At 35.4% G+C, this 26625-nt stretch overlaps 1 protein-coding gene across 1 annotated transcript in view; it reads left to right on the top strand.

Annotated features, from left to right (window-relative positions):
• LOC132548498 (neuronal acetylcholine receptor subunit alpha-5-like) overlaps nucleotides 1–26625 on the top strand; it is a 51243-nt gene that overhangs the window by 2217 nt on the left and 22401 nt on the right. The window contains exon 2 of the mRNA XM_060212362.1: nucleotides 21700–21854. Coding sequence (XP_060068345.1) covers nucleotides 21700–21854 — 155 coding nt within the window. The remainder of the gene's footprint in view (nucleotides 1–21699; nucleotides 21855–26625) is intronic.

Genomic DNA, 26625 nt, shown 5'->3' with positions numbered 1-26625 from the left:
AACAAATTTAATATTGTAAACTCAAGCTACTGAATCTGATTGAATTGCCATTGACAACACAACAAGAATGCGTTAGGTTTGTTTGTCCCATATGTCTTTGCCAATGAGCATCAAGAGTGTTATAATAAGTGTATGATATCAACGCTCCCTGATGCAATATATATGCATATACATCAAACTATTTACAAACCTTTCTATATCTTGGTAGAAAACAAACAATGTTATGGAGAGAAAACTGTCAAAGACTGCTTATAAAATGCAGATAAAGGACGTGAAACATTCTACTGGCCTTGACGATTTCACTTGTAACAGATTATTTCGAATGTTATATAGATACGTATTAATTATCGGATGAAAACAAATATTTAGGTATAAAACTTAAGTCATTTATGTCTTTATTTCGTGTAAGAAAATTATACGTTTTCTATTAAAAATAAAATGTTTAGAAATATAATTGACATACATTCATACAATGAGGTCATAAGGTCGTCTAACAGAAGATACAGTTAGAACTAACAGCAAGGCGCCTCCCCTAGAACTGCTGCATTTTCTATCACCAAGTTGAACGTTTGTTCTGTCGCCCAGGCTGAGACACAAAATATATTTCACATTGTATTGGCCGATTTTGATGGCGCTGTCAACCTTTTTTATTTTGGATCATAAATTGTAATTTAATATTCATTCATATTTTCATTCAGGGAACTCTTTAAGTTCGGTTCTGAATATATACAAGGATCGGGAGGTTTAATGGTATAATAAAACAGACCCTTACTTTGGCCCCATTTATCAAATGGTTTAAATGTGTTGATGTGATGTTTAATAGCCGAACCAACAATTCAATGGAACATGACGCCTCATTAGTATTTATCTTTATCAACAGAAAACAGAAAATTCCGTCTCATACACAACTCAACTTAAATATACTCGTGATACATGTACATACATACGTTTTATTGGTAGCTCTGACTCTTAACTCCAGCAGGGCGGGTCCTGAAACAAACCAGATACGCACTTTAATCTATAAATACACGTAATGCATGCTTACGTGCAATTTTGTCTTTAGATTCCGTTTCAGAATGTCAAACACTTCGGTCTTGTCCTTTTTCAAATTTGCACTTAAAACTAGACGGCATATATCCATGGCAGTTCCTGGTGGTTTCTTTTTTCTAATTTGTTTTCATTAATTGACTTCAATTTCATACTTTGAAGCGAATATAATTATTAGAACTCGCTATTTATATCTAGTAACTGTCTCTAGGGTGTTTACTTTCGCGGTTTAAAGTTTCGTACTTTAGAGAAAACACGATGTCTCGAATGGCATTTTCAATTAACTTAAATGTTTTTATCGGCTCCATTGCTATCTAAACGGAGAGTTTTGAAAAGGCGTAAGCTCTGTAATTCCATCACCGAAATTGCGAATTCTGCTCCCCTTGAAGTAGCAGTCATATTCTACAAATCATTTTGGAGTTTCTTTCATCAAAGTCCCAACGGCCTTTGATTTAGAAAGATTAATTTCATTTTAAATGACATATATCTATCATCACGCACGAGTCTGAAACACTGGAGAAGACATACGTGGTGATGTGTGGGCTGGAATTGACTGCGTTATAATGGTACAAAATGGCTATGCATCAAAGTAATGTAAAATTTGTTTGATAACCCATCATTCCGAAATGAGAGCAATTTTTTTTGTTTATGAAATACGATATGTCTTCTTAGGTAACTAGTTAATGTGAACCGTCAATATCGATAAGTGTAGGATAAGGAGCGATAAGGTTGTGCGGTAGTGCGAGTGTTGCAGAACAGCGACACGCTGCTGCATGTCTTGTAACCCGAACTGTTTCCTGGCGAACAAATCAGGCATAGGCGGTGTGTGGTCACTGATCACCGTCGTAACCAGGGTGTGGCAAGATATGTCCAAACTGGTGTGTGGCCACAGATGGCGTAAGCGGTATGTAGTCACTGATGTCCATACTGGTATGTGGCCACAGATGGCTTTAGCGGTGTGTAGTCACTGATATCCAAACTGGTATGTGGCAGCATATGTCGTTAGTGGTGTGTCGCCAAAGATGTCCAGATTTGTTTGTGGCCACAGATGTCGTAACCTGTGTCAGGTCACAGATGTCGTAACAAGCATGTGGCTACAGATGCCGTAACCGATGTGTGGACACATATGCCGTAACCGATGTGTGGGCACTTTTGTCGTAACCAGTGTGTGGCCACAGATGCCGTAAACGGTGTGTGGACACAGATGCCGTTACCGATGCGTGGTCACTAATGTCGTAAACGGTGTATGGACACAGATGCCGTAAACGGTGTGTGGTCACATATTACGTGACTATTTGTGACTCTACTTTTCAGATTTTCAAATTGTTTTCATTACAATGCTTTTATCATTTCTGTTCGTATTTATTACATTTACTTTAAAGTTGCAACATCGATGCACACTCAAGAGAACAGGATACAAATATTTTATCAAGTCTGTGCTTGAATGGTAAATACTTTGATACGACATAAAGCCTACTTCTTTTTCGGATATAAAGGGATGTTCCGTATCAAACATTAAAACAATAAACATGGTATGATTTAGGCTTCTAAATCGTGCTCGCGTTTATCACATTAATTATGCATCACGTGATCGGGATATAGAATACATGATTAGCAGTCCTTTGGCCGGTAACTTTTACTTGTGAAAGATATATTTCATTTTTATCTTATAATGTCTTGTGAGTAATGTTTGATGGTATATTTTTAAAAAATACCTTGATTAAGACATGCTTTAAACAGTCATTTTCTGATATATTAAATGACAATAGTGAAAGAGCGCTTAGCAATACAAGGGATATTTCATTGTTTACTAACCGATATAAACGTGTTGTTTGTCAGTCTGTAGCAGTGAGAAAATCAATCAAATAAAATCTTCCCGATGATTGAACTGAAAACATAAAACAAAACATACAAAGTCCATCCAATAGAGGCCTTCTAAGTCACCGGAAGTGGGGGAACCTCGTCACGATTTCGTTATTTCGCTACAGTAGAGTACACTTGTATCATATCTTCTTGTGATCGGCCGTAATCACGCGCTCTCACCACCGTAAACCTCAGTTATGTTCCTCTAATCCAAAGTAATAGGGTTTCGTCTGCGGATAGCTTTAATGTCATTCTGAAACATTACGGGAGGAACTTCGCGAAGAAACACTTTTATTTCACTTTTCGTACAGGGAGCTCTTACCGTTAGAATAGATTAAACCTTACAGCATTTTCAAGATGTTTATTTCCTAATTGTTGGTGAGTACAATGAAATAAAACTATTTATGGGTTTCTAAAAATTCCAAATTCAGATAAACGTTTCACTAAGGATTCTAACGTGTATTGACCTGACGCTGTTGTAAAATATGTAAAATATACCAGTCTGTAACATGTGACAATATTTACCAGAGGAAGATAAATCCACCGAAACAAAGCCATGGTAGATATTACTTATTGAGAGTCCTAGCTCTCTGTGTGAGAGTCCTAGTTCTTAGTGAGAGTGTAAAAGTGTAAAATAATATTTTTTTATTATTAGAAAAGGCGAGAATTAAGGAAATCGTAAAGAAAACAAGACTATTGATATTCTTCCATATCGAATCTACTGGTGCTGTACATTTTCACGAATTTTGGTATTTTTAGTAGAACCTCACATTTCCATCAACAGTATTTAATGTCAATGTCGTTTATGTAGCTAAATCATGACTTACAAGAAAAAAATCGACACTTCATCAAAATCTGAATTCAAACTCAAAATCGATGAAACAAGATAAATATATGAACGAAATTGAAATATATATACCGTGATCCCTGAAATACTAAAAGCAGGATACGAACAGGTGTTCCGGAAGAATAAGCGTCATCTGTTTCATCTACGACACCTGCAATGTGCCTTAGTCAATCGAAGCAGGTTATGTCACATTCTCAAATCAGTATAAGGTTATCAGCGAAACACTATACATACTAAGGAACATCGAATATATCTTACTCTATATCGCACTAGTGGTGACAGCTAAACAACTTCCTCATACTTCATCGACCTGTGTGTCTGGAAACCATGTTTAGTGAGTTGATATGATAGCTGTCAACATATTACATTGTAAATCAAACTAATATTTTAATTGAAACGATATTTTATCAAGAAGTTTCAACACGCCGTGTACACTGTCGATATGAACCTCATTTTTTTCTCTTCATAAAACTTTAAAAAAATATCTTTACATAACAATCGCCTTACTAACATTCTTATTAAGTTCATGTATTAGTCGGTTAAGAAATTGGTATAACCCTCATGTTTAGTGTTCGTGTGTTCTGTCTGATAACGAGTACCCTCGTTACCTCTGTATTCGCTTTCAAGTTTCAACTTTGTTATGGAAACGAAAGTAAGTGACAGATAAAACTAGCGAGGTTTAATGCCACATTTTCTGCTCTCATTAGAATAAGACTTCTGTAAATTAGTTGGAAAAATAGGTGATATTAAAAGTGTGAATGGTAACCAAAGCTGAAAAAACACAGAAAAAGAAATAGAGTTATTGTAGAATGGAAAACCCTTTTAGTCCAATATGACCTCTAAAGTACTAGAGTGTGATGCTCGGTACAATAAATGTTATGCAGCTTGGAACTCTTCCAAGGAAATATTTCCTTTGTTTCTGTTTTGTTTTATAGAATTTAATTTTGGTTTATGATTCTGTCGACATGTATTTTCTTTGTCGTTGTTGGACTTCACCGTGTACAACCACGTGTATCCTTACGTTGTAATCTGCAATGCGTCACACTCTAATTACCAAGATGTGTACGTTAATTAAAACGAATTGAGCAAAAGTTGTTCACCATACTGATAGACTGTGTACTTTCAAATGACCGAGTTCTGAATGCACATTTCTTGGATATCAGTTGAAAAATTAAAGTGAAAACTTAGACCAAAGCCTCACGATCGTTACTGATTCTTGGGAATAATGTATGGTTTTCCATGTAAAACAAATCTCAAATAACAAACGAGGAACATTTCTTTACAATAAAAAAATGTGAGAAAGCGTTTATAAGATCTAGACGTAATTTCAGTGACAGTGAGATTGGATTTTCCCAGAATTCTAACCATTTCGAAGTGCAATTTACAGAGGACAACTGTCCATCAATTGACTCACAGCTAATTTACTTGTCTTTATATTTTCCCGAAACTTTGGAAGCCATAAACATGTTATGCTGTTTAATACATTACGCCATGAACGTATGCCTTCATTCTAATTATGACACCGAGGAAGATTTAACCTAATAACGAAAGCGGGAGGGCGATGAGAGTTCTCAGCTTCGAAAAAGTCGTTAAATCCAACTTACAATATTCTGTACTTATGATGGGGAATTTCGTGAAATGCAAAAAAAAAAAAAAAAAAAAAATAGGTTGCATTAGAAACGCATTGTTATTGTTATATAATTACATGTAAGAAACAATTAATATAGAAACAAGATACGTCGTAATCAATGTAACATTCAGCAGTAATATCAAATGTCCAAATAAGGACAAAGAATAATTTATCCCGAAAGCATGCTAGAACTGATATATGATTCATTGGAAAAGCAAAAGACAGTTTTTCAAGGTTAAAAAACAAGCTGAACAGTTTTCGGGTCCAAAACTCCGGGAAAGTGATCAACTAAGTCGATATTTACGTTTTTGAATTTGAAATATGTGATTTGTGGTGATAATTCACTCAACATTAAGTTAAAATCTATCCAAAATTTCCAGAATTATACTCTAAAGAAGTACACATGTACCTTAGCAATCAGAAAACGTTGAAATTGTTGACGCTATTAACCGAATCACTCCGTCAAGTACGTCGTTAAAAAAGTAATCCACAAACGAAATTTCTCCAAAAAGACATAAAACTCGCCTTTTCTAAAGTTTTTAAGTACAATTCTAGACTACCAAAGTCCAAGATATCATGCTGGAACTTATTTGATATCGAATTATATCTCTCACTTCCGGTCAAAACATCAGAGGAGTACATCCTTAACAATGATCTTGTTTGTCATTCAAAACCATAACAAGATAACAAAATGGAACTGCATTAAGAACGAGACAAACTTGGTGTGATAATATTTCAAATAAATTACTAGTAAAGAGGAAAACCATGTAAAATAGCTACAAATCTTTTGGAAACATGGATAAAAGGAGTTAAAAAAGATAGTGTTGCTTTTAATCAGCTGTGCTGATAATGCAGGCATACGTAAACACGTGCGCCTTACACGCGCTTACACAACACAATACCTGAAAATGACAAATAACATGTTTCATTGATAGAACAAACTAATTTCATACAATGGTCTTACCTCTCTTGCAAAATTAACATCTGATTGTCTTTTATCATTTTTTTTTTTTTTTTTGTGTTTTTGTTTCTGTTTTTTGTTTGTTTGTTTTTTGTTTGTTTATATTTGTATGTTGTAAATTATGAGACGAATCAATGACACAAAGTCAGCTTGTCCGTGACTAATGAGGTGAAGACTGGGATGACGTCATATCTAATATACTGACAATAGAAACAGAAAAGTTCCACCTTTTACAAAAACTATGGATACAGTAAAGTGGCTTCTAATTGATTTTGAATTTTGAAGACACATACCGCACTAATTCAATCCTATTTCCTGTAAAACCTTTTATTGTTTCAGTTCTTAGTAGTGTTCGTCAATAGGACGAGAGGCTCTTCATGACTATTATCATATTCATAAGTTGATTTTTCTAACGTGAACTGGCCCGTCGTTTTGACTTTTAAATTGGTTTCACATGCACCAAAGCTCAAGTGCTTAAATGAAAATTGATTCGATATTCAACAACAAGATTTGAAAATGTCCTGTTTTGATTTTTTCCTGTTTTGTTTGATTTAAATTCCTATGATATTAATAACACACAGAGCGATAAACACTGAAGTACTTTCTTGGCAAAATATGCTTTTAAAATCCTCAACAACGCAACTACAAACATCATTACAATGAATCGACCTAAATCCCTTTTCTGTAATGAAGATGAAATATCCCTCTTCAACTTAATACCCGGAAGTCTGTTTAAATCGTTTACTGTGACATGATTAAACGGTAAACATATCCGCCACCACGTTCACAACACTTTAGGGACTTTAAACATAGTTTATGTAACAAGAACAGTGATAAAGGGCCGAAATAATTTATCTTGTTTCCCGCTTAAAGCAAATATCTCTCTTGTTAAAATCAAGCAGAACAAGTTGTAGTTTTAAAATACGTTTTAAATTAAGTGGTGTTGTATTGAGATTTATGTCATCAGATAAAACGCATACTGTGCCGTTTAAAAGAGATTGATTCAGATGTGGTGTTTAAATTGTAAAGTTTTTAATAGAGTCAATCTTTAAACGGTGAAAATATAGATGTTTTCGATAACGTGTTAAATAAATAAGCCACTTAGTCACTTAATAAGTATGAGAGTCATCCCCGTAGATTTAGAACACTATGATCTGTACACAAAATAAGTAGCATGAGATATTTCATCTCATACATCTTTCAGATAACTATGTCATTAATTAATCAGTAGAGCTGTGGAACTCTTTTGGAAAGCGGAAGTGTATTAATGTAACATTGCAGATAGCTTTATACCCGATAGTCCGCGTGACTTGTATAACTGGGTCGAGATTGATGAGCTCGTGGTTTTCGTATTTAACGCTGTGTTGATTGTGGAATACTTTAGCAGATCCGTACCCCTTCAGAAAACTCTTAACTCTAAGGACAAGCGCTAACCATACTTCCGGTTAGTCTTAATTAAGATAGAACATTGTAACAATTATACTTAAGCCCTAATTCCGTATTATAGACCAATCCTTCTATTCTAATTGATAAGGCCATTTTAGACGGTAGGGTAAGTCATATAGCGTGTAAACGAAAAATTATCTTAAAATCAGTGCTTATCATTTCTATATTTATGTTTACTTTTTCATTATGTATCGTTGTATTTTTCTAGATTTACTTTAACAAAATTCAAGTCAAATACAGCACACCATCAGGAATCAGTCGTCACAAATTCTATGTGTACAGTTAGGTAAGTCTATCGGATTCGTTAGGGTAGTCACTGGTTTCGCTACTTGTATTTTCCATTAGTTAAATTTCAGCGAAGATGCCTCTTTTATCACATGTAACTCTGATGATTTTATGGTAGAATGTAATAAAATATTGCATCTTGTCAAAAAACGTGTGAAATAAACATGAGACCTTGTCGTAAACGAGGCTTCAACAGAACAGACTGTCTGACACCCGTTGGTTTACATGTGTTTTTATGTTTATAGAACACGTCAAAGTCATTTTCAAAGTGTATGTTATCAGTTTTTTTGTTTTGTTTTGTTTCTTATTTCTATTCCATACAACAGCATGCGCTTTTATTGAATTTATGAACATGTCAATCTCATTTTCTCCCTTTTTGGGTCACGACACTACAGTATGTGTTCTGTGTATGATGTAAATCATCGTGCCAGACCTCTCCCAGGAATCATGATAGCTAGTCGTGTTCATATCGTGCCTTACCACTATACCGTGGCTATTACAAGCGAAAAAAGACAACGACTAGCAATAGGAACAGTCACGGAATCGAAAATTTAAACAACTACAAGCGAAAAATATGGCTGCCATGGTAGACAAGATGGTGCCATCGTTTACCAAGTTAAGCATGAAAAAGAAAACAGAGGATAGGTATTACAGGTCTCATGGGCCTCTGATTTGTTTTTTGGAATAAATTGTGTAACATCCGAGACAGGAAACACAACTGAATGATTTGTTAATAAGTAAGGACGGGGTTTCATGTGGCTAATGTGATAAAGAGAACGATATATAGACAATCATCAACTGGAAAAGTGTAGCTGTATAATATAACCTGGCATGTATAGATTTTAAAATATTGAAATGATAAATGAGTTTCTAAAGATCATATTTTCTTCAGCGATACTGATAGATTCTGCCTTTAGGCCTCAGTTCGTGCCCTGGAAAATTCTACCGATCCAGGTGTTGGTGGGTTCACCTTTCTATTCAATATCCAGCAATAGCAATCATTTGTAAATTAATTAAAACTTGTTACCTTCATCTTCAACTATTGGTTGAGAATATGATTAGTGTATTTGTATATACGCACGTGTTGAAGAAATATTGAAAGCATTGGTATGTCTATATTGCTTTTAAGCTTAACTGCTTTGACTTTTCTTTGGGCTTTGGTGTTTTAATTACCTACGTTACGGACTGGTTAGGTAACGTCATCATTTATATATTTGTTTTCGGTAACTTTATTTCATATACAACATCTTTAACACTAACGAAGACATTGATAGATTTATTGTTTTCAATGGTGAACACGGATGTTCAGCAATACCTATTCGTTATATCAGATCATTTGTTTCTATCACAAGGCAGCAGATGGGTTTTCTGTTGTTTCCATATATGTGAGGTTCGATCGCCATCAGACGTCGCCGTGATATGATCGAAAATTCGTAGAGGACTAAGTTAGCAGCGGTTTCTTTATTCGAATCATCAACCCGTTGCTGGTATAAATTTCCATGACTCTAATGATTAAATTTTTGATTAGAGATACGTTTTCCAAAAGGACACAAATTAAGAATCTTGAATCTCCAGTCCGCTGTGGACAGTGGATTGGTTATTCAAATCTCCACTCTCCAATGACGAATCGTCAGCCCCGTACATACAATTCGTTGACTTAATAACGTGTAGATTCCCGACCTAGTTATTGTTGATGAACAGTCAATATCCGACACAAACACTGACAATTAAATATACTTAATTTACGGCTGTAAGATATAACGCTATATGAACATAGCCGATCAATTTCGATGTAACAGACAAGTAGGAGATAAAATATTATTGACGTTAACCATCGTACGAAATGTAAAACACGGGTTCGGCGTGTCTAAGCTATGTTTAAGTTTGGGAAAAGATGACGTTTCGTGTTGGTAATCCCATTTGCACCCCAGCTGTAAAAACATGCACGGTGTAAGTCGATTCTGTTGAACTTTACACAAGGTAGAAGATTTCCAGATATTATCACGCCTCTCCATGGGTTTTAGAGGAACTGGTAATACTCAAACATAATTCACGCACCAACATTCTACATCCATTGTTTGTTATCTGATAATTTGATGTCAATTACGATTTCTCTGAAATTTAATATTAAAGACATATCACCAAGAGTGTTTCCGACGATGCCAAATCTGACTTAATTCTTAATTCCTAGATAGTAGAACTCCTCCACATATTTACACAGCTAATGGCCCTCGACATCAATCATCCCATGTTTCTATCAAAACACCATTATTTATGTTTTATGTACGCTATGCGCCTGCTTCATATCCGAGTGTTTTTTGTTGGTGAAGTTAATACAGGCATACGCTTGAGGGCAATGGTAAAGATAGTTCTGTATATCTATACATTTAAGAAAGAAGCAGTGATTTTACAACTCTACCCGGGTGGCAGAACTGGATTATTGTAGACAAGATTTTCGGCTGAAGACTTAAAATTAAGACATAGGGGATTATTGTGTGATATTGACATCTACCGAACGGGAGTTTGATGATCTTTGATTCGTTATTTTACCGATCTAATATATAATATATAATTCTCATTCTAAAATTATATCGATAGGTTCTATCATTTTCTGTAAGAACCTGATATACGTCAATACACAGGTTTAATTGAGCAGCAATTCGTTTTCTTAAGATTTCTGATGCCTGTCAAATTAATTGTATATTTGACAATTTCTATAACCGGAGAGTGCACACACTTTCATTGATCTAACCATAAAGATACAGAGAACTCCATACATGTGGGTTAAGTTTCATTTTATGGAAATCGAAAAGGCATTTGTAGAAATAATTCTGATATGTCTTCACTGACATTTGTAGAAATAATTCTGATATGTCTTCACTGACATTTGTAGAAATAATTCTGATATGTCTTCACTGACATTTGTAGAAATAATTCTGATATGTCTTCACTGACATTTGTAGAAATAATTCTGATATGTCTTCACTGACATTTGTAAGATATAATAATGATACATTGTAATTATGACACATCATATTTTCGATGACATTTTGAAAGTTTTTGTTATCCAGCTGTTACTGCCATCAAAATGTATCACAGCATAACATTGTTATCTCGTTTCTTCACTCTTTGCGATCCCTAGTCTTCCTCTGTGTTATGGATCATGTGATTAAATCGTTTGACTGTTCTGGGAGAGATAGAAAATCCATTCGTCATACGGCACAATACGACAAGGGACGTTCATATGGTGTGAATATGATTTTAACAGGTCTATTATGCGTGCACGCGAAGCCCACGTGCTTTGAGTATACAAGATCAACTGTGGTGCGAATGGCTATTAGCGATATGACCTACCTTACATACATGAAAACTCAGTTTGATCGCTGATAAGGTTTTTGAAACCTTAATGAGTTTTGTGGATTTACACAGCAAGCATACTGCTGTTCGTGTAAAACATCTTATACATTCAACTGGGAACGCTGTTTACAGCGGGCGTTGTTTGATTAAACTTTGACCTCCTGTTAAAAAAAGTTCATTCATCGGGTAGTTATCTTGTAACATATTATTCTTAAGTGAACCAGGTAATTATACCTGTTTCCGTTATCAATCACGTTGATAAATCAGGAACGCTTATAAAGATATATAGATAGGTCATTCCGTACCACAGGACTGTGGACTCTGTGAGAACATTGCTCTTCAAATTTGTGGAGTAAATCCGGCCTACTTTTCACTGCATGATCAAAGAAGCTTCTGAAGCGTGGATGGGTTTGGAGGGATCGCAGCATCAGTTATAACAATTGTGACAAAATAATATCATTTTTTCGTGTGCATGTTCACTCTGTCCCTGACCATGCATCTCTTTTCACCCTGTTCTGACTATTCCTATTAAATGTAACCGCGGGGTTGACATTCCAAGGTTCGGATTCTGTGAAATCTTCCTGGTATGACGTAATTCCTTTTACCAGTTGATTCAAGTGATATTTATGTTCGCATGAGATATTTTACTTAGTTATCTCATCGCTACATTGATTTCTTAAAATGTTTTATGGGAAATTGATAAAAAAAATTGCGGCAATTTAAGATATAAATTGGCGCCAACATCGGTGATATTTACTAAATTAATCAGTCCTTGACGTTTTGACATAAAACCGATTAGTTACACACTTAGAGGGTCGTACAGGGATTGGACTGTAAAAATGATATACAAAAGTGAATAGAGTATCTTTCGTTACAAATTAAGTATTAGGCCCAGTACAATGTACTATACAGCTATTGCGTCCTTCTGGGACTCATTTGTAATGTTTGGGGCGTTAAGTGTTGGAGTCGGCAAAAACAAAAGGAAAGCCGGAACAAATGTTACAATATATTAGAATTTCGTGGTTTTCAATAATGGATGATTAAATAAGAACGTTTAGGACATATGAATTACAACGAGACACGGCACAGACTGTTGGCCCTAAATACATGTACATATATATCTATTAATTTGATTATAGATCACTGACGTATGGATTACTCTGTATCTTTTATGTATGTGCATGCAGCTCTGCGCAGCAATGTATTCGTATTTCTCACGAGTCGAGGATAAGATGTATAAAACTGATAACTTGATGTAAACACGATTAAAATATTCATATGTGACATTTAATCTGCCCAGTTAATTAACCTTCTATATCGAACTACACAACAGAGACAAGAAAGGCGTTAGATTTTGATATACCAATTCTGAAGTTTACATGTTAACAAATTAAGTGTCGTATACAAACTTATCTTCTACAGAATTTGTACCTGTACCGATCATATACTATACATACCAATACACATTGATTTAATGGAGCAATGGGGAAGAGTTAATTTCGTGCTCTCTTTGTAGAGATCTGCAATGATCACAGGGATATAGAGTGGATCAGATTGAGCTGTCACAAATATATCATCTGTGTAACTCAATGCCGTATGTTTCTTGTATCGGCAGCCTTTGTGTAGAACACTGAAAGAGAAAAGATTGGATGTTAAGAAAACCATAACGACAAACAATAACTAAGACAACAAAGACATACCTGACTAAATAATGACTACTGTGTTGCGATGACGACAAAATCATGCAAAAATGGTAAACGCTGTGCAGTAATGAGTCTTTATGGTTAATCGTTAAAATTAACCAAGGGAATCGGACGGAAATGAAATGCAGTAATGAAATGAAAGCACTTTATGTCAGGGCGATAATAGCGCTCTCTATCGGTGAAATACTTAACTTGTAAATAACATCAATTCACATTCCTTATTTCGTTGCAGACTGAAATTTACACGCTTTAGATGAAGTGTCGTTAACAAACTCCTACAGGAGTTTTACCTGTGCCTTTATTGCACAGTGTATACCGATACATATAGATGTAATGGAACAACGGAGAAGTGTACTGCAGACTTTCGATTTGTAGTAAGTTGTAATGATAGAGAATATGTAGTCTAACACTAATATATATATATATATAACTGCAAGCGTTCCTCTGTTGATGTTAAATGGAGCGTGACTGATATTTATATAATGGTTAATCAATATCGACAGTGTGATACAATGTCTGAGATGCTCTCTATTCCAATACACTCATACTTCCTTGGTAATGTTATATGTTTCCTCGAGTCCTACTCGGATGACTAGATTTTTGTAACATACATTTGATACATAAGAGACAAGAGTGTTAAGCAATCATCTATAATGGGGACCCACAAGGGTTTCTGTCTTTGGAATTTTTTCTTTTCGGGTTTTCCTGCCTTTTTTTTGTTTTTAATTCAGAACTTAATTGTCATGATATAGCATTTATGGTCCACATAAATGACAGAGCTTTTTCAGACAAACATTATATTGTCAGTGCAGTATATATGTCTGCTAATTACTAACCTTTAAAATGACTCAAACTTCTTTCTGGTTTGCTCATATAGAAGCATTGTTATGTGAATGTTGTCATATCAATTAAGATAGAGTTTGATAGAGCAAAAGTGGGCATTAGGTACTTCTTAGATCCATTGAAATACAATAAGTCCATACATAGGATGTGGTCCTTTTAAATGTTCACTCGTCACTAAGCTAGCCCAAAGAAAAATGAAGCATCATTCATTTAATTTAATTTTGTGAAACGCTTTCCCAATAGTCAGTAGCTATTTTATCGTTCCTCCATTCTCTAGTACCTTATTCCGAGTCTCTCAGGATAGTGACCTTTTATTTTGTGAACAGTTTCTTTAATATGAGAATAGTATATTATGATCTACCTAACCATAGGCTTTCTCTTATGTAATTGTCTGCCTTAATTGCTTCCGTGTGTACCCTTTCTCGTTTTTAAGTACGTAACTTCAGACAATACAAGCTACGAGGCACAATCCTGTCTACAATGAGAGACATTTTCCACTCAGACAAATTGATTGATTTTAGTGTGTTTGAAGAACAGAAAATGTTCTTTCGTTTTCCTGAAATCCTAGAAAAATAGTCGCCATGAATACTTAGACTTCTAAATCCGCGACACAGGATTTCTAGCCGAGATCCGATCTTGTTTGTACAGTGTCCGAGACTCAGGACATCTGACAGCGCAAACAAATACACGCATGACCAATGCGTCTATATGATACAGATTACTTAGTGCTACATTACTAAAGCCTGTCAAGCGTCTGAAACACCTAATGCCTACCAGTCCTGGTTAACATTGGATCCGTCTCACCTCTACACGTTTATCTAAATACTTTGGTTATTAGATATGTGCTGTTCTCCAAGAAGACAGTTCAAAAATAGATCTATGTTGTTTATGTATCTGAGACATGCTAATGTTCCAGAAATTATGTTAAGTAAGATGAAGAGGTTTGTTTAATTGTTGTGTGGTGGCGGGTAATTAGGTTAAGTCTATTTAGGTACCATGTAATGTGAGACAGGAATTGGTTTCAATCTTCATTTACAAGGCGACGTTTGTATATAGCTATATAGTTGCAGCCTAATTGTTTCAAAGGAAAGTCGGTACTTAGCATTATGGCGGTAACTCAATACGTTGAACTCCATGGCGATATGTCTTAGAGCAGACCTGGAAATGTCAACACGAACTAACTGCCAGATTATGTTTCTTTGTACATTGCACCGAAGAACGTTGGGTAGTTAATTACTTAACCCGTGTAATGAATCGCCACCTCGCCCTTTCACTACAGCATAAGCACTGAGTTGTCTTCTACAGAATAAGTACGTGTGTATTTCCGATGTGTTACTCTTGGAATAAAAAACAGGTGTCAGGTAAGGATTGTGCCTGGGCAAGGGACCATTAATCAAAGTCGATGTGCCCGAACGTGTGTAACACAGAGGTAAGTCCTCGGATCATTTTGTTTTACGACAAATAAAGACCAACTTCCGCGAAAGGTAATGAAAAAAAATCAAACGACTGGTAAAAATATTTAGGTCAAAGTCTGTGAACAATAGGTCATAGGTTAAATTAAAAAAAAAACCCCGCTGATGGCATACAGCAAACCCAAAGTGTTCCAACAATGGACACACACCGATATCAAAGTGTTCAAATAATAGGTCATACACCAAGGTCAAAGTATTTAAACAATAGGTCATACACCAAGGTCAAAGTATTTAAACAATATGTCATACACCAAGGTCAAAGTATTTAAACAATAGGTCGTACACCAAGGTCACCTTGTTCAAATGGCAGGTCATATACGGCCAAGGCATTTAAACTATAGGTCATACACCAATATCAAAGAGGTCAAATAATAGGTCTTAGACTAAGGTCAAATCGTTCAAACATAAAGTCACACAACAAAATCCTTTTGTTCAAACGGCAGATCATATCAGGCCAAAGTGTCTAAACGTTCAACCAATATCTCATACACCAATGTGAAAGTTTCAAACAATAGGTCACACTATAAAGCTAATGTGGTCATTCACTAAGGACATGTTTACGGTATTTTCTTGTCATACAATTATTTATACTGACATTGTATGCCGGGCTTTTTAAATTTACATCTAAAATGATACAGATCTGGTCCCAATCTGTTCTGTATGAAGCAAAAGGAATATTTCTATAGCGTACACCTTTGTCATTATCATGTCTTTGATTAAATATGGAGAAATCCAGTACCGACAAACAACTGGCATATTACCTGCAAAGTCGCTCGATATTAATTGCCTGTCTAATCAGACCAAATTGACAAATTTCTGAAAACTCGCCTCGATTGGTTTTGCTTGTAACGCTTTATTTAATGAATGCTGTTCTTATTTTACAGCTAAACCTACTTCAGATAAAATAATATTTCCATAGATCATCTTTCGCTGCCGTTAAACCTCTTTCCCAGAAATAATATTAATTTTTACGAAAAATTTATTTGAGTCTCATTTCATTTACAAATCGTAAGGCATGGCTTGAGGCTTTTGATTAGTTTGAAATCTATAACCCTATTTGTGGCTGTCATTATTATTGATTTTAAACTACACGTAATGAAGACACGTGCTGTTTGTGTAATTAAATAGGCAAAGCTCTTTAGCGCGACAAATTAAACGCCCTAATGATACTCGCCTTAATTGTGAGGAAGAGCCTTATTTGTTTTGTTGTCAGTCTTCAAGGTTTACAAAATGGCTTTCTATTTGATGCCTGTTTTCGTGTAGCTACGTTAATTAGCTGACATTTTCAGAAACTCAAGCTGACAAACCGATTGTAGCATTGCTGCATCTTGGGGATGTATTTAATTATCGTTTTTATTTGAAGACGAAACGATGGTCCTTTAGACAGCGCTAGTCGGATAACTCCAAAATAATAAATCTTGAGAGGAATGCGGTGTTGAAGAATGAAAACAAACACGTTAAGGTTGAAATATATGATCAAAAGGTATCGCATCCCTCTTGTCTGTTTATGGATTTGTTAGGGAAGAAATTTTCTATTAGAATCAATATTTGTACTCTGTTTACATGATTACATTCATTTTAGCCTTTATACGGGATTCTTAATCTTTCGACGGAATAAGCTACTTCTTAATCAAATATGCTTTTAACAACATCTTATGTTCATCGGCCAAGTCAGTGCCTTATCGGAGGAAGGTACTGCTCAGCACTCAATAAATAACGTGGTACGTTAGTACTATCAATCCGATGAAGCACACGCCGTAGATTTCATGATTGGGTGTTTTGTTTATGTTCTTTTCTACTGCGTTCAAGTTAGCCATCCTTGGTGACAACAGAACTATTCCACCACATAAAACTAACCAAAAGGTTACAAAATAAGAATTGTGGTTATTCTCACTGGTGTCGAAAGATATGAATACATGAATACCTACACGCATTCTGCCAGTGTTTACAATATAAAGCATGCTTTTAAAATTTCCAATCACTGATAAGAATTATTACAACCTCCGGGTACCTGTTTGTTCATAGCCGGCGTATGTTATTCCATGTTATATTTAACTTTGATCTTTCCGAGATATTTTCTATCACAATGATATATTGTTTCAGTATCTTACTTCTGCTAACGGCATCATTTTCAATGCTACGTTCAATATTTAATTTAAATGACTTGGTGTAACTATATTTATTAAGTTTGTGAACATGGTCTGTCTGCCTGTGTCATACATTTCCCGTGTCTTCTGTCCTTAACTGTCAATTATCAAATTACAATTTCATCAATTTCTGATGGCGTTTATTTAAAGGGGTGGGCCTAGATCGACTCCATCTTGTAGTTATAATGCCCTCTTGGCGGTAATTAGGGCCCATACAAGTCTTCATGGGGACCATCCTTTAGTAGGGGTCACAGGGGGTTCTCAAGGAGCCATATATCCAGTCAAGTGCTTCAACAAGATCAACAGTGCAGACATATAAAATTAAAGCCTTCTCTGTAGTTCGGTGTGTGGGGCGCTCTAAGAAGCCAGCTGGAGTCTTCTGAATGTTTGATCTGCAAGCAATTTGTACCAACACGATATCATGAAAAAAATTACGTGTTTTAAATACATTTAGCTGTTTCATATCGCACACATGATTGCAAATCATTTCGAAACCTCCATTAACCATAGTTTAAATTCCTCATTTTTGACAACTAGATGCTATTTTACTTAGACTGTTGTGAATTGGCTTCATTTTTATAGGCTATACTTATCAAACTAATTTATTTTAAATCTATTGCAATTTGTAGATATCAACTTTAGAAATGGCGTTTTATACGAGGTATTACCTATTTATTTGTGAGTTTTCTACCACACACTTATATAGTATTATCTTATTTTCAGTTGCAATCTCTACACTGGTTTGAGTAGGCGTATCTAGAAGCAGTAAACCTAAGGAAACATTTTCTGGAAATTTCTGTTATCGTTATAACATGATAAGCTAGTTTTGAAATAAGTTTTAAATTGATAGGTAGAGTAAACATATTTCTAAAGATAAATTGAGAGACACTATCTTTCATCACCTTTAGATGCTAAGGGTTTCATTCACGATATACACATGTATATATCTACTGTTGACCTGAAACATATCGAGTAGGAATCAAAAACTAGCGGTGAACCTTTCTATTGGTTGTAGACATAAACATTACAAAGGCGCGACACCTTAACGATTGTATATACCTTTATCTTGCCTATAACACGTTTCAGACAAGTGAACACTTTTTAACACTGGTGATCCCAAGATGACTGGAAAGACAAAAGAAAACCCCGGAATTCGAGGATGCCGTGGTTGTTGTTTTGTACCATTTCTTTGTATTATCGTGTCCGTTTTGCCTGTTGTGAACTTTGAATGGACAGAGCCTATACCTAGGCAATACTTCCTCCATGAGGAAAGGTCAAAGGGCAAGACTTTTTTCCCTATAACTTAATCCATGACAACAATCGCGATCAAACTTGAAAACCAACAATAGAAAAGTTTCTGGAAGATGACTACTGCAAACTATACTAACTGTCTATTTTTTTCTGAGACGTTCACAAGAATGATGAAATTCGATTGTTTACATTAAAAGAACTTATTTCATTGCTTTTCGCTTTCAAGGTATTACGCTGATATCTCGTTGCTCTAATTACTGTTTCCGAATGTTGTTTATTCAGCAATTATAGCAAATGTGTGTACAAATCCATAATGGTGCTTATTTTTAAGAATGATAACGCGCTTAAATTTGATTGAGTTGAAATAAGTAAGTGCATTCTCGGTTTATGTTTTAAATGACAAAAGTTAAGTAACACATGGTACATGTAAATAATGTATTATACAAGGTTTTAATGTTATTTGTAATATCTTAGTTTTGCCTCCTTGTATTCTAAGTTAATGATAAATGACATGAAAACCTATCTAACTGGAGACATCGACTGCTACCTGATCGCTGTGTGGTTTAATGGGGGAGACAACACTATACTGAAATGGAAAGTTCTCATTTGTCGACGTTACAGCTTACTCACAAGGATGGCGAAGAAACAGTGAAGACGAATGCATGCTAAACCCCCTACTGTGTCTAAGGAAGAATACAAACCTTCAGCATATTGGTTCAAGGTCAGAACGTGTGAAGAATTGTTTTCCTTGGAGATTAACCGTATCTATTTCGGAGGAAGCATCCAAGATATCTTATCCATGTGATATTGCTATAATAACGATAGAGCCGTCACGTCAGTGACGACGAATATAAGATATATTTATCACCATGATCATGTTGCGAGTTATTTGACGGAACTACTCCTAGACACCATATGATACGGTGCCATTAAGAGGTCATACTCAGTGATTTCCGGTTTAGTTTGCAGATTTTAAAAGTAGCATCGCAGACTTTATCTAGGTTATTTACATGGAAAGCTGCTTTTCATTTGTGTGCCTTTGGTACAATCTTTTTTGCTCTATCTTGGTGAAGGGTTGCAGTTTATCACTGAACGGTATTATCGAGGGAGCATTAACAGTTGTCTGTCCCAATGGAATCATTGACTACCGTACGAGTTGTTTATATTAGTGAATGAACAAATAAAGAATCGTGAAAAATTCTGTTTGTGCCATGTTGCCTCTGTCTTAAACAATTAAATATCAGACAAATCTTTTTAATTTTCAATATTTATATCAAGTATACACTGCTAGCTATTTTAGATAAAATACGTTTTTATTTATAAAACAGTTTATACCAAAACATAAGTTATTGTGTCTTAACCTCTATATATCTGTACAAATAGTTCGTCCTATATATCTGTACAGATAGTTCGTCCTATATATCTGTATAGATAGTTCGTCCCATATATAGATCAGTACAAATAGTTCGTCCTATATCTGTACAAATTGTTCGTCCTATATATCTGTACATATAGTTAGTCCTATATATATATGTACAGATAGTTCGTCCTATATATCTGTACAGATAGTTCGTCCTATATATCTGTACAGATAGTTCGTCCTATATATAGATCAGTACAAATAGTTCGTCCTATATATCTGTACAGATAGTTCGTCCTATATATCTGTACAGATAGGTCGTCCTATATATAGATCAGTACAAATAGTTCATCGTATATATCTGTACAAATAGTTCGTCCTATATATCTGTACAGATAGTACGTCCTATATATCTGTACAGATAGTTCGTCCTATATATCTGTACAGATAGTACGTCCTATATATCTGTACAGATAGTTCGTCCTATATATCTGTACAGATAGTTCGTCCTATATATCTGTACAGATAGTACGTCCTATATATCTGTACAGATAGTTCGTCCTATATATCTGTACAGATAGTTCGTCCTATATATCTGTACAGATAGTTCGTCCTATATATAGATCAGTACAGATAGTTCGTCCTATATATCTGTACAAAGAGTTCGTCCCTGAAGGAATCCAGTTTACACCTGTCATAATTGACATACAGATGGATGCTTAAACCTTGCCTACCACGTGATCTATTTAGGCATAACATTGCCTCGCGTTATCGGTTTAAAATGTGATACAGATGTATTAGGAAATGGGACCGTAGAGAAGTTTGAACTGAACAATAATATACTAACAGACAATTGAAATGATAACCATTTGCAAATTACATCTTGGGAAGTAGTCTGCCAAAAAGTTTGTTTAATGCAGCTAGAAACAAATCTAAGTATTCCCGAGGTTTGATATTAATTCTTATTTCTCATCCTCGAGAATTAGACGCCGAGGGGAAATATTCTTTTGTCTGTTCACATTAGCTTATACCATTTTCATTGTGAAATGATGAAATAAATTTCGCGTTCGATATCACTGCCAACAAATTCCATTTCCGGCATGTCGTGCTTTAGATGACTTCGGCTTGTGATGTTTGAAAAATACCCAAAATGATGTTCATGTTTGTATTCTCTAGTCTAATGCTTTGTAAATGTTTTCTTCGTCCGTAGATTTTGCTGTTAGGTTAGTAGATATATATATACCTTTTGTAAATGGATGTATCAAGACATGTACACTTTTACATATCAATTTTACGCAAAGCAGAATTTCATTATGATATTGTTATTAACTATTTAACTATCATTTAACTGTTGTCGAACTTTGTTTTCACAACTATGTTCCCGAACGTTGTCATTGCAGTGTTGTGATATGGCGTTTGTATAAAGACCATACTGCCGAATTAAGTTATGATGAAGTGACATTGTATTTTGTTATTTTGCCTACCAGGTATAGTGATGCCGAACTACACCTACGTTAACGAAGAGGAGCGTCTAATCTCCCACCTTCTCGACAAATACGACAAGCGCATCCGTCCAGTGAATGTCACATCCAAGATGATCATCGTGGCCGTAGGTCTTGCAATCACAGACGTCGTCGACCTGGTAAGTCTCCCGAGGATTGTGTAGTCAGTACTGTGACCAGGGGTGTTGATAGGCTGGCTTAAGAATTTCTCATGGGTAACGATTTTGATCCACTGTTTTGGTTGAAGAATATGAGAAAATGACAGGTCCAATATTACAAGTAATTGATATATACATTTATATATGAAGTTAACAAGTCCACGTGGACTAGAGTGTGGGATGGTATTGGGATGGAGAAAACTGTCAGGTTTTGGAAAGATTTTCTTCGATCAAATCAGTATAGAAGACATGCCAAACGTGAATGATTTCCAGATTACAATACCACAGAAATTCCGAGGAATTGTTTGATGGGATTGTACCACAGCCGACGTCAGATGGATATGTTTTCAGGATGCAATACCATAGAAATTCCGAGAAATTGTCAGATGGGATTGTTACCACGGCCGCCATCGATGTCTTGCACTTCCGTCCTGCTGATAAGGTCATGCGAACATCAACAACAAGGACAAGTCACGTGTGTAATTTAGTATGAGACAGGACAACAAAAGATGCAATCACAGACATCACGACATTGTGAAAGAGTAGCACCCTTAGTAAGACATGAGATAGGTCGGCTTTGCTGGCTTTAAATGGAATGATTAGAGGTATCAGAATTATTTGGTGTTCCACCAGTTTCGATCTCCATAAAGAAGATTCAAATTTCAGAACTGGCTCCAACTTTCATATGATCATGTATCGAGAGATCTGTGTTAATCCGAATAAACATTTTGTCGTTTCACGATTACATAATTTATTTCGACCAAGAGATCAGTGTAAAAATTTTAACAACAAGTTACATTAAATTGTTTTCAAAGCAGTGGTTCGCAACAACCAGTAAATGTATATATAACCGAGGTATCCTTATATATTTTCTCTATCTTGACGAAAGATTAGAACAACATTTTTATGCTTGTTTAGGCCGTAATGATTTACCTCTGATATCAAAGTACATCTTCACACAGGATACTGAAATAGTCTACGCAAACTCATGGATATTAGCTTAAGTTCCCCGAAACATATTGTCTTCGATTTGATTGACTAAATCAGATTGATCACAATATAAGACCTATGACGTCATTTCTGATTTAATCTAAAGTCAGCTGTTCCTATCTGACTATTTTGGTCTTACTTGATGCCTTATAATGACTATTTCGTTTTTTACTCGATGCTTGAAAATGACTACTTTTTAAAACTCGATTCGACTTGTTGTCAATGCTGTCTCTTCGGTAAGTACTTTTATAAACTTTTGCTGATCAGGATATGTACAATATTGCGGTATGACCTGAAAGTATTATTTTATAGTTTTTTGTTACAAATACGGAAATACGTCTTAACAATCGATTCATCATGGATGATGATAATTAATTTATTGAGGGTGATCAATGATACGTCAAAATCATGAGGGCTTTAACAGGAAGTAATGATTCATAAAACACGGATACATGTGGTCGACCTGGAATGGATTTTATCCGAGAACATATAGGTTTTTCCCGTATTTCAACACAATGGAAATTATTTCAGCAACACTAACGAATCCCCAGACGTCATTTGTGACAGGTTCCTTCTCCCAATAATTCGTTACTACATAGTTTAAATGTTTCCTCTTAATTCGAAATCTGAAATCTGTTTTTAGAATCCAAGTTATCATATATAAAAGTCAGCTTGATCCTTCGAGGCCTTGAAAAATTCCATTTGTTGAAATATTAGTTTTTTTCAAAAACTGTTGAAGTAGAAAGAGATTCTCATGCTACACGATTATCAATGATGGGAGACAAGAGGAACACATCTGATGGCTGACATGCGTAACGTACGGATCTATACAGAAATGAGCTGTGACCCTGAATGGAATTCAATGGCGCTACCCATGACAGGCCTGCTGGGACCTTAACAATATCGCGGAACCTAGAACTGTAAAACCAGACATATTATCGGTATAATAATATATAAAGACCATAAAACAGTGAAAAATGTCATTTATAGGTTGTCGAAAAGGATTGTATCATACACTTAATATATTGTCTGATTTAAGATAGGTGGCCGTTACGTTGAACGTTAGTTATCATATGTGTTATAATGATGATAAAATTCGATAATTTTATCACAAATATTAAAAAAGAAGTGAACCAGAAGACAAACACACTTTATCAAAAAATTCACAAAATGAGATTTGTTAGATTCAGAGAAGTAAGACCATACAATCCTTACACAGATGTCTGTTTATATAAGTGAGAAACATAGAAAAAAGTTACACCTATTTTAATTTATACATCTTCTCGACGTCTATCATAACTTTAGATGGATAGGTAAAAAATCCTTCACACACGTTCTGTGTGATGTTAACCACATGGCCCCACACGATACGATAAAGGGCGCGTAATGCCTGGACAAATCACGCATTCTCAATTAAAGGATATGAACAGGATTTTATTTCTGTGGCAAGGGAAACAGAAACAGTCTTCAGTTTTCATGAAAAAACTTAAAGTGCTGTTCAAATTTAAGGGCACGTTTCGAGTTTAGCTAAGTTTAGTTTAGATAATGATAATACTGCAGTAGTATCTAGATATAGACAAGGTTATTGGCACTCCAACGAAGTAGTTCTGCTATTGTTTATCTATTTTACTTCCACCTGCATGGAAAATGTAAGATACACATTGATATCACATTTACACTGTGTTTCTGGTTCGTTTGCCTTCCATCAATTATGTTTAGGACTACAAAAAAATAACAGGTTCAAAGGAAAAAAAACATCTATTAACGAGAATGAGTGTAAAGGTACGATGACGTCTAGATTTCCTATCAATAAATTTGCTCACGCATGATTTAGCGGGAACGATTTTATGGTTGTTGAATATATTATATGATAAAATGAGGACTGTTTAGGCAAACATGACATTCCTGTCCGCGTGTCTCGTTGATATCAGTGCCGGTGCCGAGAGACACGTGTTTTACGTGTTGATTGCCTCTCTGGTCAGACGGCAAGTGAATGCTAATCTTTATAAGAACATACATCCTTACAAGCCCCTAGACTGACTTGTGGAAGGTTGTACATGTTCTGGTGATTAAGTGGCATTTACGAGTTTCTTTGACATTTTCACAGATATTATCATTTTGAATGTACATTAAAACCTTCGATGAAATTCAACAGACTGTCCTGTCAAGCCCAACATCCCCTTCCGTTTTTTTAATATTAAATCAAACTATTACCCAGTCTTTAAGGGTTGGAGTATCATTCACTTATCTGGTTTCGTCCGTCCGTCTCTCCGTCAGTCTGTCTGCCTGTCTTGTCTTTTGGTTCATTTTTGATTGCTTTACCGCCTTGCCCTGGTCTGTCTATCTGGTTATATTCTTGATTACTTCTAACTGCTTATTTTCATCTCCTACCTTTTTCAGTCTGATTTTCTTTGGTTAATCCATTTAATTTAATATGGTTTCTTTTTTCCGTCATGTCATGAATTATGAATATATCCTTTACTTTCGTTTTGTCTGTTTTTCCTTATTGTACCTTTCTTATTGTTTGTCCATTTTCCTCACTTTTTTGTGTATTTCTACTGTTTTTTCTCTCCATTTTTTTATTATGGTGCCGAATCTTCTTTTTATCTATACTCTGATTTTGAGATTTCGCTCTTTTCATTGGATCTCTGTGTTCGAGTAAGTATCTTGCCTTTGTCACACTCTTTCTTTTCGTAGGTCTGGTTTACTTTGGTTTGATCTCATTGAGTGTGTCTACAGTGGATTCTGACAAACTGGTCTATGTTCGCAGTTTAGTGTAGTCAAATGTGTCTGCCGTACATACTTGAAAGTGTATATTGTAGATATCTTTTTTACACAGCGTTCGATATGCTCCAAATCTGTTTTTATGTGCTTGCTGTTTTCATGTTCAATTTTTTTTCTCTCGGAGATGCTTCTTAAATTGTTTCTGTATGACTTTGGATATTTCCCATGACAAGAGGATAGCCACATCGTAATCCAGTAACAGTCGACATCAGGTGTGATAAAGCACTATCCGAGCTGATTGCCTGTCTGCGTAGCTAATACCGCATATGTTGCCCTTCTTTCACTTTCCAGCAAAACATGACAGGCGACAGGCTCGAGTGATAGCATTGTATTGACCTCAGCATTGGTAGGTTATTTTGATTACGTCATAGCAGATTGACATTTGAAAACATATAACAAACATGTCATATTGGTTTCCGGTTCCTGCCTGCCAGGGTCGTCCAAACTCTTTCATAGCATGACAAACAAGAATGCATGATGCAGTCGGATCACACTAGATTTTGCCTACTTGATAATTCAAGTGTCAGGAAAGTTTATAGGTCTGTAAAATAATGTCATGTAATTAATCTTTAATATTACGCTCAGATTACATAAAACGAAACAGTATGTAGATACAAACAGCACCATCCTGACGTTAGACAATCCAACCGACTGCAGAAGTGCTAAAGGGCCATTATCGAGACTTGTCTCGCTGTAATGAACACAATACCCTAGGGATGTTATCTCTGTCCACTCTGTATACAGTGTGACTTTAGACAATCTCTCACGTCCAGAATCGCGTGTCCGTAATTTTTGGTGAAATGGACAGCTGTGGCACTGACAGAAACTTAATTGCAGTCCTTTGTCAGGGTCATTTTATCAAATAATGCGGCTGTGTGTAGGTAAACATGGCAATATGGACGGACTCTATACAGGCCAAAGGTCATTTCAAGTAAACATCGTTTCAGTAAAAATAGTAAGAAAATCAATAAATGCTAAG

The sequence above is a fragment of the Ylistrum balloti genome, unplaced genomic scaffold, assembly GCF_031769215.1.
Source record: "Ylistrum balloti isolate Yb309-2 unplaced genomic scaffold, AGI_CSIRO_Ybal_v1 Utg370016, whole genome shotgun sequence".
NCBI classification, from domain to species: Eukaryota; Metazoa; Mollusca; class Bivalvia; order Pectinida; family Pectinidae; genus Ylistrum; species Ylistrum balloti.
This window is presented reverse-complemented; position numbering and strand designations above follow the sequence as displayed.